General features: G+C 41.0%; 1 protein-coding gene and 1 pseudogene across 2 annotated transcripts in view; both read left to right on the top strand.

Annotated features, from left to right (window-relative positions):
- Positions 1 to 14,732, top strand: part of DMGDH (dimethylglycine dehydrogenase) — a 79,311-nt gene that overhangs the window by 20,888 nt on the left and 43,691 nt on the right. For both annotated transcript variants that reach the window (XM_066273636.1, XM_066273635.1), the window contains 2 exons: positions 6,180 to 6,428; positions 9,208 to 9,406. In XM_066273636.1, the coding sequence (XP_066129733.1) occupies positions 6,180 to 6,428; positions 9,208 to 9,406 (448 nt within the window). The remainder of the gene's footprint in view (positions 1 to 6,179; positions 6,429 to 9,207; positions 9,407 to 14,732) is intronic.
- Positions 9,567 to 9,692, top strand: LOC136336866 (U4 spliceosomal RNA; annotated as a pseudogene).

The raw sequence follows: 14,732 nt of genomic DNA, 5'->3' as shown, positions 1-14,732 counted from the left end.
TAACTCTCACACATACAAAGATAAATTCTTGTGCAAATGAAAATGCTTATGCAGTCTAAATTGGGCTGATAATTTTTATTTACCTATAGTTCATAATGGTTAACTTAAAACCTAAAATAAGCATGAGGCAGTAACTGATTTTCTTGTCTTCTGCTCTTTGAATGAGTGTTTTAATTGTACAGTGAAAGCAATCTTTGTTACATATTAGCTCAGATGATATGCCATGTGGATATACTAGAAGCATGGATCCTTACAATTCTTAGATGTAACTTGGATTGATGTTATTTTTTTAACAAAATACTTTAAGTAGTTCTAGAAAAAGTCATATATTCAATATTTAAGAGTTTAAGTTAGTATTTCTGAAGCCTTCTACTGCATGTCCCCATTTGAAAAACATAAAAAAGCTCACGCTTTCTTTGATATCACTTGAAATTCAAAACATGGTCATGTAAAATTACCTAAAAAATAAAAGGAAAGGCATAAAATACTACTTTCTTTCTTACTTACCCCAACCTGCCACAATTCCCCTGTTTTATCCCCTACCCTCACTGTCTTACACACCAGTGGTTTAAATTCTGCTACAATATGTCCGGCACTGACTGACCAGGTGGTGGCACAGTGAATAGAACGTCGGACTGGGATGCAGAGGACCCAGGTTCAAGACCCCAAGGTCTCCAGCTTGAGCGTGGGCTCATCTGATTTGAGCAAAAGCTCACCAGCTTGGACCCAAGGTTGCTGGCTCCAGCAAGGGGTTACTCGATCTGCTGAAGGCCCACGGTCAAGGTACATATGAGAAAGCAATCAATGAACAACTAAGGCGTCACAATGCGCAACGAAAAACTAATGATTGATGCTTCTCATCTCTCCGTTCCTGTCTGTCTGTCCCTGTCTATACCTCACTCTGACTCTCTCTCTGTCTCTGTAAAAAAATAAAATAAAATAAAAATAAATTTAAAAAAAATATGTCAGAGACTGAAATCATTCATCCTTTCCCCCAAGTAGCAAAGATTCATTGTAATCTTGTAACATTCTTTATGGTCTCCTGAACTGAGCCCCTAAAGCATTTTACTGTTTTCATAGTGATAGCAAATACTAAACAAACATACTCAGACTTCCAGGTCAGCACCATGGCAGACATTGCTAATTGATCACTGCACTCACTTCTGATGGGCTTACACAAACCCCACCATTATTCTCCACATTGTTTCTGAGAGCCACACACTCACAATTGCTATTTTGAGAAATAAGATAGAGGACCTTAATTTAACACTTTTCTCAGTTGTTTTCCTAAAATGGATAAAATTTTATTTGTATTTTATTGCCATTGTAATAATATTTTCCCCTAAACCACAAACTGTGAGGAATAAGGAATCATCGAAAAGAAAGAATACTTTCCAACCTCAGGACACTGGTTACCAGAAGAAGCACCTATTCTGTGTGCTTGTGAAATCTTGTGCGATGATCCGGTAGGGTCAGGCAATGGCAGGGCTCCTGGAAAGCCGCTCTTCTGGTGCTGGCCTAGGAAAACAAATACCTGTGATTAGGCTGACAGTGGGCCCCATGTGGAGTGGTAAACATTGGGCCATACCATCAACCTAATTTGGGGGATTTGTTTTTCCAGATCAGTACTAAGAAAGCTGTTCTTAGGATGTCCTTCTTCCGCCCTTGCCCCTGAAGCCTCCTCCCTACCCATCTACTCCTTTTCCATCCTCATCGGTTACTCCAGACAGCTCCTTAAGAACTATGCTATCTCAATTCTCAGTTATTTTCTTAAATGAAATTTGTTGGGGTGACATTGGTTAATAACACTATATAAGTTTCAAGTGTACAATTTTATAATATATCATCTGTATATAGTATTCCATTAATTCTTTATCTCATTTAGGTTATATCTCTGGGGCCCATATATATATTTTTTCTTTTCCTCCTCCATCTGTTCTCTTTCATTAGGCAAAGTTACTGGAGAAAATCTAACTGGTTACATATTAGTAGTCAATGGAAGGTGTGGAATGGTGTGTGTTTAATTAGTTGTAAATCTTTTCAAAAAAACCTTAAAGTATAGAAGCTCCCCAAATAGAAAGCCTCAGTCAGTGGGGACAAAGGGTTAGATGTACCCCCTTCTGTAATTAAAGCTAACAGAGTCAGGTTCCTGAATGAAAGCAACCATCTGCAGAAGGCATCATGCTAACATGATTTGAGAATGTGTGTTTGATGGAAGGTTTCCCAGAATTACTTAGTGAGACCAAGGTGTCTCACAAATTTAGGCAAGACCCGCAGGCCAGCTCTGAACTCTAATTAAAGTAACCAGCATGTAGAATTGGAAATAAAACCAAAATGTAAATGATGTAAAGGCCACCATTATCTACTGCATTGTACAATAATAACCTGCTAGAAGTTTCTTTACATGGAGTCATAGCAGCAGGCTGTCGAGTTTTTAGGATATCTGTGAAAAAGAAAGTCTAAAAGTAAAAAATATGTCCATTTGCTGGTGTGTCTCCAGCACTGTCCATGACAGTGGGGCTTTCATGACCAGAGACAACGCATTGCCAACCATGTGGCCCGGACAAATGGAGATAATAGTTTCTATCTCAATAAGTTATTATAATCACTAAATGAACTACTAATGTAAAGTACTCAGAACAGGGTTTACCATATAGAAAACACTAAAAATTAAATATAATAATTATTATAATTATTTCCTTGAAAGTCTGTGTCCTGGTCAGGGAGACACTAACATGAGGGTACCATAGTATCTTGGTACCAGCCTTAAAATTACCCGAATCCTTTTACTTAATCTATAGTCAATCAGTATCCATTCTGGTAATCTGACTTCCCAAAAGCTTGGTTCTCAAGCTAGTGTGCATAAGGGTCAGCATGGGAAATTTTCCAGATTTCTTTTTTTAATTGATATTTTAGAGAGAAGAGAAGAGGGGAGAGGCGAGAGGTAGAGAAGCAGGAAGCATCAACTCATAGTAGTTGCTTCCTGTATGTGCCTTGACCAGGTAAGCCCAGGGTTTTGAACTGGCGACCTCAGCGTTCCAGGTTGACACTTTACTCACTGTGCCACCACAGGCCAGTCAGGTTTCCTAGGTTTAAAAAATATCCTAATTCATGTGGTCTTGGTGGCAAGCTGTATTTTAAACAAGTGCTCCAGGTACTGTATTGTCTGCTCCAGGTGGTCTGCAAAATATGTTTTGAGGAACACTACTATATAGGTAGAGAGAGCCTGAGGTAACCTCATTTTGAAGAGAGCAGAGCTGAAGAACAGTTGCCGACACTGCTGATCTCTTGGTAGGCATTTGGCTAACTTGCCTTTAGTGTTGCTTAAAAAACTGCTTCAATGTACCTTCATTTTATCCCTCCTGTCAGGTGCAGCTCAGGGATGTGGGTGGGGTGGGAACTATTTATTATGATGTAAGATTTTTCTTTGCTTAGTAATGTGTGTTTCTCTTGACCTCATTAAGCCTGAGATAACTTTGTAAACTTTACTTAAGAATTTTCATGATATGATAAAACAGAAATGTGATTGGATCATGCCAATTGAAAGACCAGTGTCCAGCCAAAAGGAGTTGCTTAACTTTGCCTGGTACTCTGCGTCAATGAATGTCACTGTATAAACCATCTTTGCTGCTATGTAAGCCCTACTGCCAGTAAACTTGTCCATGGACCTGGACCCTTCAATTCTGTTAATCACTGAATTTGTTTATAAATGAAGCCATTTGCAATGATTGTTTTATTAACTCTTCAGTGTTTTCCAGGTAGTAATGGTATATTTTTAGATGGTTCCTCCACATTTGTGTCTCTTCCCTTCGCACTTGGTGGCTGGGTGATCTAGTAGGGGTTGAAGTGTAATCCCAGCCTGGTTTTGATTAACTTGATTGGCATATAGTAGAGAGAATGCCAACAACCACTACCACCATAGGGTAAAATAGCATAGTTTTCTATGCTTCCACTTTATTTTAATGATGTAGTGCATTAATAAGCAAGCAACTAGACTCAGAAATGTATAAATATGTTTGAATAGAACAGGACTATTTTATTCAATTTCTGTTTTTTAATTGAAACAAATATATTGAGGATATTGCAAGGCTTTAACTTGCTAGGCTAAGTATTTTGGCTTTTTATATTTTGAAACTCCTCTAGTGCATATAACTAGAATATATAACTTTACTCTACTTTCCTACAAAATCCTGACACTGGTAATTCACACCTTCCCACCAGCCTAAATAAATTAAGTCTCTAATCTATTAAAGGACCAAGAAATAGCTCTAATGCCCACTGATAAGATTTTTGGTTTGCAAATGGCACCCATTTCTGGGGTTGTTTTACAAGTGTGACCAATTTAGCCATTAGTCCAAAACATAACAGAACAGATGGTTAAACAGAAATAAATTTTGGTACATGAGAGTCTGTCATCTGGGTGCCCAGATTGACTCAGAATTGATGATTCTTAATTTCATAATGACGGACTTCAGAGCTCTTTATTAGATTCTTAAAAAGCAGAAATAGAAATGGTTAAAATTTTAGAGTGAAATCCCTAAAGAAATAAGTAAGATTTACTAATCATTTGAATGATTACTCAAAATTATTATTAAACGAACAAGCACACAGAACTCCTTCCCGCAAATGATCCATTGGTGGGTGAGGTAATTCCACATTCCTGATAAATAATCATTTTTATCATTTTAGCTTCTAAAATACCTTTATAAAATTAAGGAGTATTGGATTTTTTTTAAGTCTCTGTAGCAAGAAAAACAGTAAGATGTGATGATTCCAGGTGTCCCCATGTGACCTTGGGCAGGTCTGTTTCCATTTCTATCTCTGGACTTTAGCTTTACATTTGTATACTGAGGAGTCACTCAAGGGAATCAAGGGTTCCTTTACCCACAAATTATCTAGTTCTATCTTTTGCAAAGGAAAAAAATCATGTCCGTCCCCACCAATAAGCCAGCCCCGAGTGGGCTGTGCAGTGAGGTCTCTGGTTGTGGGAGAGCGCCCCGAGTGCGCTGTGCAGTGAGCGTCGCAGGTTGTGGGAGAGCGCCCCGAGTGCGCTGTGCAGTGAGGTCTCTGGTTGTGGGAGAGCGCCCCGAGTGCGCTGTGCAGTGAGCGTCTCTGGTTGTGGGAGAGCGCCCCGAGTGCTCTGTGCAGTGAGGTCTCTGGTTGTGGGAGAGCGCCCCGAGTGCGCTGTGCAGTGAGGTCTCTGGTTGTGGGAGAGCGCCCCGAGTGCGCTGTGCAGTGAGGTCTCTGGTTGTGGGAGAGCGCCCCGAGTGCGCTGTGCAGTGAGCGTCTCTGGTTGTGGTAGAGCGCCCCGAGTGCTCTGTGCAGTGAGGTCTCTGGTTGTGGGAGAGCGCCCCGAGTGCGCTGTGCAGTGAGGTCTCTGGTTGTGGGAGAGCGCCCCGAGTGCGCTGTGCAGTGAGCGTCTCTGGTTGTGGGAGAGCGCCCCGAGTGCGCTGTGCAGTGAGGTCTCTGGTTGTGGGAGAGCGCCACTGTCTGGGAGCCCTCCCCTCCACGGGCCACCCTCCCTCCCGCCCTTTGCAAGAAAGGACCTTACAAATATATTCAAATGAAACTTTTAAAATAACAGAGAAAACTTAATGTGCTGTCTCTCCCCAAATAGATACATTTTCAAATTTTAAGTTAACAAAATTTTGTATTTGTGGAATTTTAGGCATTAACAATTTGGGGAAAGGAGGGCCTGGGGAACAGAGGGGACTGGTTTGCAGGGATTTATTCATGATTATAACATATTATGTTGATCACATCAACATGGGGCACTTCCATGCCTGATTATCCTTATTCTATAAGTAGGGTCAGTTCATTACTGTGTTTCTTATTAACATTTGTATATTTTATATATTTGGATCATTTATTTCTTTTCTTCAAATATAGATCATTTTTGTTTCTTTTCCTACCCACCTTTTCTTACGGTCAAAATACTTTTTCAGGAATGGGATTCCCTTAAATTACAGAATTATCTTCAACACTCTGGGCAATGTACAATATTGTCTTTTTTTCCCCCATTCAATTTTACAATGCAAAAAAAGATTGACATTCTTTAGACTTTGCCACGAGTCCTGAAGCCTTCTAATTACTTTATGCTAATATAAATTGGTGTTATCAGTGTCAAATGTAGTATGTTTACTTATGTGGTGAGATTTAAAAATGATTTTTCATTTAAGGATTTTGGGCTCGTGAAGTGGGTAAGATGGTTGGATTGGAGCATCCTCTCATTCCGGTTCAACATCAATACGTTGTTACTTCGACAATCCCTGAAGTAAAAGCTTTGAAACGAGAACTCCCTGTGCTCCGTGACCTGGAAGGATCTTACTACCTCCGACAGGAGAGGGATGGGCTCCTGTTTGGTCCATATGAAAGTCAGGAGAAAATGAAAGTTCAGGACTCGTGGGTCACCAGTGGAGTCCCTCCAGGTAAATTTAGCAGATGGAAGTGTGTGCATATCAGACATGTGTGTTTTAGTTTCCCTAAGGCCCGGGGCTGGCTATAGTATAAGATGATGCCATAATACTAGCCTATCGGATGCCTGGGTTATTGCAGATGAGGGGTTTGAGGTAACCTCTCTTCTCTTATCCCTTTGAATAATCACAGCAGGGAGTAAGGAAAGAGAAAAGAGGCATTTGGTGGTGAAGAAGCTAAAGAAACATATTCCCCACTGCTGCAGACGGCACTAGGTAATTTTTTTTTAATTTTTTTTAATTTTTTTTTTTTTTGTATTTTTCTGAAGCTGGAAATGGGGAGAGACAGTCAGACAGACTCCCGCATGCGCTCGACCGGGATCCACCCGGCACGCCCACCAGGGGTGATGCTCTGCCCCTCCGGGCGTCGCTCTACCGCAACCAGAGCCACTCTAGCGCCTGGGGCAGAGGCCAAGGAGCCATCCCCAGCGCCCGGGCCATCTTTGCTCCAATGGAGCCTTGGCTGTGGGAGGGGAAGAGAGAGACAGAGAGGAAGGAGGGGGGTGGAGAAGCAAATGGGTGCTTCTCCTATGTGCCCTGGCCGGGAATCAAACCTGGGTCCCCCGCATGCCAGGCCGATGCTCTACAGCTGAGCCAACCAGCCAGGGCCGGCACTAGGTAATTTTTACCTGCCCACACCTACCTCCTGCCTCCTGACTCTTTCCTTACTCCCCTCCTGCTAAGTCTGGTTTCCAGATTTGGATACAGCTGCTATTGTGCTTTGACAGCTGGAAACACGACAGGTGTCAGAGGCAGAATATCCAGCCTGCTAAGCATGAAAGCCTTGGAGTCTGTCACAGAGCAGGATAGGTTAGGATTCCACACCAAAGTTCCTACCTACTATATAAGTGGATGTGGAATAGGCTCCAGCCTCTATGCTAAAGCAGGAAGTATTAGAGTTTCTCTTCCAAGTTCTGTAAGAGAAAAGGACCTGCTTTTGTTTTTCATGAAATGTTTTTACAGAGTTGGATTAAAGATTGCGTCAACTAAGGAGGTAGTCTAGGTTTGACTCTTATAAAAGGAGCTAAAATGTCATCAGGGAACTGAATTATTATAAGAGATATAAAGAAATGGAAGATTTTATACTTTCTGTAATTATAATTTGACAAGCTACTTGAGATAGCAACTGAATCTCTCCCATCTATCTCTCAAAGAGCACCTATGACAATGTCATAACAAATACCCACTAGACTGTCTTCAGCAGAAGTTGGGCAGTTGTCTGAGGGCTTTAGTTTTGCTGAGTGGACGTGCACATTTGAGCCTGAGCAGAATAGCTCCTGACCCCAAAGGAAGGCCTGGTCTGCCACCAGAGAGTCTCCCTCTTTGCTCTGCCCCATGCTGGCAGCCTCTCCACCAAATAATGTTGAACAAATATTTAAGTAATTGCAGTTGGAGGGAGGGCCAGACTGTTGGCTGGCCCTGAGTGCCCACATGTCCTGGTCCAGTGGAGATCTATAGGTCTCCATACCACTGACCCAACATGTGGCCCATGGGAGAAACAAGAAGCAGCTGGGGGATGCTGTGGGAAGTCATCAGTGTTGGCGGACATGCTCTTTTAGAAGGTCACCTTCGGCCCTGCTTCAATCACAGTGCCTGTTAGGACTGAAAAGATAATTGTGCTTCCAGGCTCAGACTCCTTTCTTGGAAGTCTAGCCCTTGGCTATGTCAGGGAGCAGGCTCAGTGGGAAAGGCCTCCATGACATTCCTTCCCTACTAAGAGTTAAAGGGGGTCTAGAATCTATCATTTTAGATCCTAGGGTAGTTTCCCAGTGTCCTGACATGGCTTAGTAGACTCCCATTTGCCCTCACCTGGGAGGATGGTGCAGATTTTATAGTTATTTGAAGAATAAAATCCCCCTCTTTCTCTCTTTCTCTTTTTTTTATTCAGTGAAAGGAGGGGAGGCAGAGACAGACTCCTGTATGTGCCTGGACCAGGATCCACCTGGCAAGCCCACTAGGGGGCAATGCTCTGCCCATCTGGGGCATTGCTCTATTGCTTAGCAACTGAATTCTTCTTAGCACCTAGGTGGAGGACATAGAGCCATCCTCAGTGCTCAGGGCCAACTCGCTCCAATGGAGCCATTGCTACAGGACAGGAAGAGAAAGACAGGGAGGGGGGAGAGGGAGAGAGGGAAAGAAGCAAGAGTGGGAGGGGTGGAGAAGCAGATGGGCACTTCTCCTGTGTGCTGTGACTGGGAATTGAACCCAGAACATCCACATGCTGGGCAGATACTCTACCACTGAACCAACTGGCCAGGGCAAAATATTTCTCTCAATAAACCAAATAATTGTCATTTTTAAAAAATTGTGACGGAAGACAATTGGACTTTGGGTGATGGGAACGCAGCATAATCAAATGTCAAAATAACCTAGAGATGTTTTCTCTGAACATATGTACCCTGATTTATCAATGTCACTCCATTAAAATTAATTTTAAAAAATTGTGATTGAATTAAATACTGAAAAGTATTAATATGGATAAATTAAGATTTTCTGTTTATTAAAAAGGTTAACTTGCATGATTTTATTGTTTTAAGGAATAATATTGTTCTCCATAAAACAGTAGGTACCCATCTGTTGACTGTGCATATCAAGTTTAGACTTACAAAAGAAAAGAGGAAGCACCTTTCTAACAGGCCATCTTTAAGTGCAAGCTGCTTCCGAGACTTGAATTACTCTAGAGTGCTTGTCAGTGCAGCTGTGGCATCTGGCTCCCACTGGCATGTCCTTCCAGGGTTTGGAAAGGAGCTCTTTGAGTCTGACCTAGACCGAATCATGGAGCACGTCGAAGCTGCCATGGAAATGGTTCCAGTCCTGAAAAAGGCCGACATCATCAATGTTGTCAATGGTCCCATCACCTACTCTCCTGACATTTTGCCTATGGTGGGTCCCCATCAGGGGGTCAGAAACTACTGGGTGGCTATCGGTTTTGGGTGAGTATCTCCATGTAATTCATCATTTATTAGAGAGTCATGCAATTTAGGTAAGTCTTGTCCCATAATCTCAGGCCAAAAAAAGAAAATGGGAAAAGGGCAGAGAGTTTTTCCCTTTTGTGACTAATGAAATGAAGGCAATAAAAAAATTTTAGTCTTAAGCTTTGCGCAGTGGCAGTATCATAGCCAATGAGGTTTATCTGAGGGGTGATTATTGCTAATTAAAAATTATAGTCTTAAAACCTGATTGTATAATGGTTTAATCATTTGTATAGGTTTTAAAGACTTACACAAAGAAAGGCAATGATTTCCTGTAACTTTCTCTTTGCGTATTTCCTGCCATTTCTATTATTTGTGTCTCTTTTCATACTGTGTATGTTCAGATAGTTGTTTGCCCAAATTTTACAAGGATGTTTTCATAATGCAATGTGACAAAGATAATTCAAAGAATCAAATGTGTGACATATCTGATGCTATTTTCATCATAATTCATCTTTGTGTAACATGATTTGTTTTTTATGATTCCTTGGATTGTTTACTATTTATAATTTCATTGCCCATTTGATGCTTCATCTCTAATATTTGTGCCATTACTTTGGTGAATAGTGATGTCAAATACCATTTACTATCATATCGCAACTTCTAATATTCTATTTTTCTTCCATATTTTATTTGGTTATTTATTCAACTAATATTTAATGATTGCCAGCTAGTGCTGTGTCCTGGGCTACAGCTGAGAGCAAGGCAGTGAGAGCTGAGCAGAGGTGCAGGGCTGGTTGAGGGGCTGTTCTGCTAACAGGAGAGAGACTGGGGTCTGAACTAAGGAAGCAGCAGCAAGGACTGAGAGATAGGAGACAAAATTACTTAGATTTGGTGACTAGTTGCAATAGGTCTTAAGGGAGAGACGAAAATTGCAAATGATAGATAGCAGCCTTTCTAACCTCACACCTGGTTGGATGTGGGGCTATAGGGAGAGAGGACCAGAAAAATAACTGGGGCTATAGGGAGAGAGGACCAGAAAAATAACTGGGGCTATAGGGAGAGAGGACCAGAAAAATAACTGGGGCTATAGGGAGAGAGGACCAGAAAAATAATGAGTGTCATTTTTGATAGGTTGGGTTTGAAGTATTAAGGTTAAGTCTGTGGGACATCCAGAGGGGAAAAAACCAGATGGAGATATGGGACTTGGAGGTATAATGTAACTGAGGACTTAGGCTTCACCTTTTACAGCCTATATGTAGGCATGTGCATATGGAAGTGTTTCTCTTGTACATTACTTGTGTATCATCCTTGGAGAATGTCTATTTGTATCTTTTGCCATTTAAAATATTGGATTATTTGTCTTTTTGTTAAGTTATACAAATTTTTTATATATTCTAGATAAAAGACCCTCATCAAATATATGATTTATGTTATTTTTTCTCTAATTCTATGGGTTATTTCACTTTCTTGATAGTATACACTGAAGCACAAAGTTTTTGGTTTTAATGAAGTCCAGAGCACTGGCTGGTTGGCTCAGTGGTAGAGCATCAGCCCAGCATGTAGATGTCCCAGGTTTGATTCCTGGTCAGGGCACACAGGAGAAGTGGCCATCTGCTTCTCACCCCTTCCCCTCTCCCTTTTCTCTATCTCTTCCCCTCCTGCAGCCATGGCTTGGTTGGTACAAGTTGACCCAGGGTGCTGGGGATAGCTCCATGGCCTCGCCTCAGGTGCTAAAATAGCTTGGTTGCCAAGCAATGGAGCAATGGTCCCAGATGAGCAGAGCATCGCCCCATAGGGGGCTTGCTGGGTGGATCCCAGTTAGGGTGCATGAGGAGTCTGTCTCTTTGCCTCCCCACTTCTTACTTAAGAAAAAAAATGAAGTCCAGAATGTGTATTTTTAAAGTAAATTTATTGGAGTAACATTGGTTAATAACATAAATTTCAGATGTACAAATTTATAGTATGACATCATATACTCTGTGTGCTCACCACCTAAAGTCTAATCTTTTTCCATCACCATATATTTGACCCCTTGTACCCTCTTAACCCTCCTCATCTCTCTTCGCCTCTGGTAACCACCATACTGTTATCTGTGTTTGTTTTTTCTTTGTCTGTTTGTTACCTTTTGTTTATATTCTATATATGGTTCTTTGAGGTTCCTCAAAAAATTAATAATAGTTACCATATGACCCAGCAATCCTTCTGGGTATCTACCGGAAAAATTTGAAGACACTTATTTGTAAAGATCTATATACCCCTATGTTTGTTGCATCATATTTACAACAGCTAAGATGTTTCTTATGTGATATGATGGAATCCTCACATTGGCTGCCTCTCGTGGCTTATATCAGTGATGCATCCCATGGTTTGTAAGGCCAATGCTTCCCATGTCTGGCTGATCATCAAAATCCCCTCACGGGAATGTTTAAAAACAGAATTCAACTTCATGGTTAGTCACTGCATGTGCTTCATTCTCCTTTATATGTTACCTATGAAATTCCTATTATTTGTCCCTAGAACTCATGAATGATGTGTTGAATTGGAAAACTAACATGCAAACAGATTCCAGATGCCACTCCTCTAGATTCTGATCCAGTCATCTAGAGAGGGGCCCAGGAATCTTTATGTTTATGTCTATTTTTCTGATGCAGCCAGTCCATAGGACTGTAAACTGTCTACAAACCTGCCAGTGCTTACTTCCCTTACTCACAGGTCACCCTCAGACAAGGATGTTTCACTTTTGTTTGGTCACAATCTAATAACTTTTTCTGCTTCTGGGTGACTAACACAGTGCCCCTGCCAATGTTTGATGAATTATACTGAATTGAATCTAGCTTTCTTGGCTTAGAACAGATTATAAGCAGCAAATTTAAAGAGGGGAGAGTGCTTTATGATGTAACATCTGATAGTTTAAGTGTTATCATAAAAAGCAGACACAAGAACTCAAAAAACATCGCCGCTGGGCCTTTGAGAAGAAACAGGTTCTGCAGATTAATGCTCGAGATCGAAGAGCCTAACTCTCCTCCAGTCCCTCCACGTCCACGTTACACACTCCTTCTTCATGACAATCTTATCAACCGGGCACAGGCCATCTCTGCTGCTATACAAGGCTCAACAGCCACCATGTACTGCTTGCCTACTGTGTGCTTTTAAATGCCATGTCAATTAAGTCTTCATCAACACCATAAAGAAAACGAGAAGACTAAAGTTCAGGGTGGTTACCTAGTTTTCCCAAGGTCACACAGCTTGCAGGGGCAGAACAAAAATCATACGAAAATTTTTGGTTTTATACTTTTAGGTACTAAATCAGGGGCTCTCAACAGAAGTTTCATAACACTCAGTTGTATGGCATTTTACATATACATTGTTAATGGTCAGAGATCAGAAGTTTGTAAAAGATTTACTTGTTAAAAAGAAATTAGAGCCTGACCAGGCGGTGACACAGTGGAGCCAGGTTCAAAACCCCGAGGTCTCTAGCTTGAGTGTGGGATCATAGAAATGATCCCATGGTTGCTGGCTTGAAGCCCAGGGTTCCTGGCTGAGCAAGGGGTCACTGGCTCAGCTGGAGCCCCCCAGTAAAGGCACATATGAGAAAGCAATCAATGTACAACTAAGGTGCTGCAACAAAGAATGGATGCTTCTCATCTCTCTCCTTCCTGTCTGTCTGTTCCTATCTGTCTCTCTCTTCCTCTGTCTCTCTTGCTAAAAAAAGAAAAAAAAGGAAAAATTAGATTTGATTCAGGATTATCCCCAAATAATAGCACTCTGCCCTATTTGTTTGCTCATGGGCATTGTTGAAACAGAAAGAATATGATGGTGTAGCAATGACACCAGAGGAAACCGAAGTACAGTCCTGGCTGTGCTCAAGAAGTCTGCCAAGGATGTGAATTCTTTCATGTGTGTCTTGGCTGAAAAACGATTTAGAATAAGGGTCAGGAATCTTTTTGGCTGAGAGAGCCATGGACGCCACATATTTTAAAATGTAATTCTGTGAGAGCCATACAACGACCCGTGTACTTTATGTGTTGTCCTGGAGGACAGCTGTGATTGGCTCCAGCCATCCACAACCATGAACATGAGCGGTAGGAAATGAACGGATTATAATACATGAGAATGTTTAATATTTTTAACATTATTTTTTTTATTAAAGATTTGTCTGCAAGCCAGATGCAGCCATCAAAAGAGCCACATCTGGCTTGTGAGCCATAGGTTCCCGACCCCTGATTTAGAACCATTGAAGAAGCAAAGTTCAATAACAGGGAGTGTACACTGGAGTCAGATGAATGAATTTGTAGACTGAATCTGCTCTTTAGTGCTGTGTGTGTTATACAACCCCTGTGTGCAGGTTGGTTTTCTCATTGGTAAAAATAGAGTTGCTAAAAAATTAATCAACTTGTACAAGTTAGATGGAAACAATGCCTAGAAAATGGTAAGCGCTTTCAATTAATGTCAGTAAAACTTTATATAGTTTTGAGTCTTGTAAACAGTATCCTTGGCTCTCAAAAATGGCAACTATTGTATCTTATACATTGGGCCTGGGTAAAAGAATAAACATTTTAAGCATATATTTTATCATTTTTCTTGCTTTCTTGAAACTTAGTGAGATTGTTTGGATGACCTGTGGTTTCTCTTTTAAACTAGCAAGAATTATCGATTGTTGCCTTTTTATTCTGCTTCAGAAATAATCTTATACCAAATTTAGGCATTCTTTTTTATAGAATAGCAAAACTGGTATCCTGTTGTGGGAAAAGTTAGTTGACATTTCTAGTCTTTGCTAAGGTCCTCCTGAGCCCTTAGAATCTGTGATTCTGGCTGTCAAGCTGCTGTTATTTGGGGTCTTGGAATTTCTCACATTTAGAGGTCTGCTCATGTAGCTCCTTTCCTCTGTCATCTTCCCATAATTCCCTGCTCACCCAACTCCTCAGAAGCCTCTCAACTTAAACCACAGATAAACCTATAATAAAGTTCTTTGTTAGACAAGAACAGAGTAGGACAGCACATAACCAACATTAAATTATGATCCCTTTATTTGTATCACATTATTTGCTGCAGTCATGTTATTGGTTTAAAAGCATTTTCATGTGAAAATAGAAAACAAGCCTATCTTCTGTACCAAGTGACCTATCAGTTATAAAATACAGGTGCCAGTATATCTTTCTACCTCCTCCTCAAGTCCTAGAGTGGGTGCCTATTGACTGAATGCTTCTAAAATAATGGCTCAAGGACCTTGCACAGAACTAAATTAAGTCAAAGGAGAGACGAGCATACCACTCTATAGTGTACATATTTCTTCCACAAATTTCCTATCAGGATCATTACAGATCAAGAGGGCAGTCGACTGTCA

Source organism: Saccopteryx bilineata, chromosome 4, assembly GCF_036850765.1.
Source record: "Saccopteryx bilineata isolate mSacBil1 chromosome 4, mSacBil1_pri_phased_curated, whole genome shotgun sequence".
Lineage (NCBI taxonomy): Eukaryota > Metazoa > Chordata > Mammalia > Chiroptera > Emballonuridae > Saccopteryx > Saccopteryx bilineata.
This window is presented reverse-complemented; position numbering and strand designations above follow the sequence as displayed.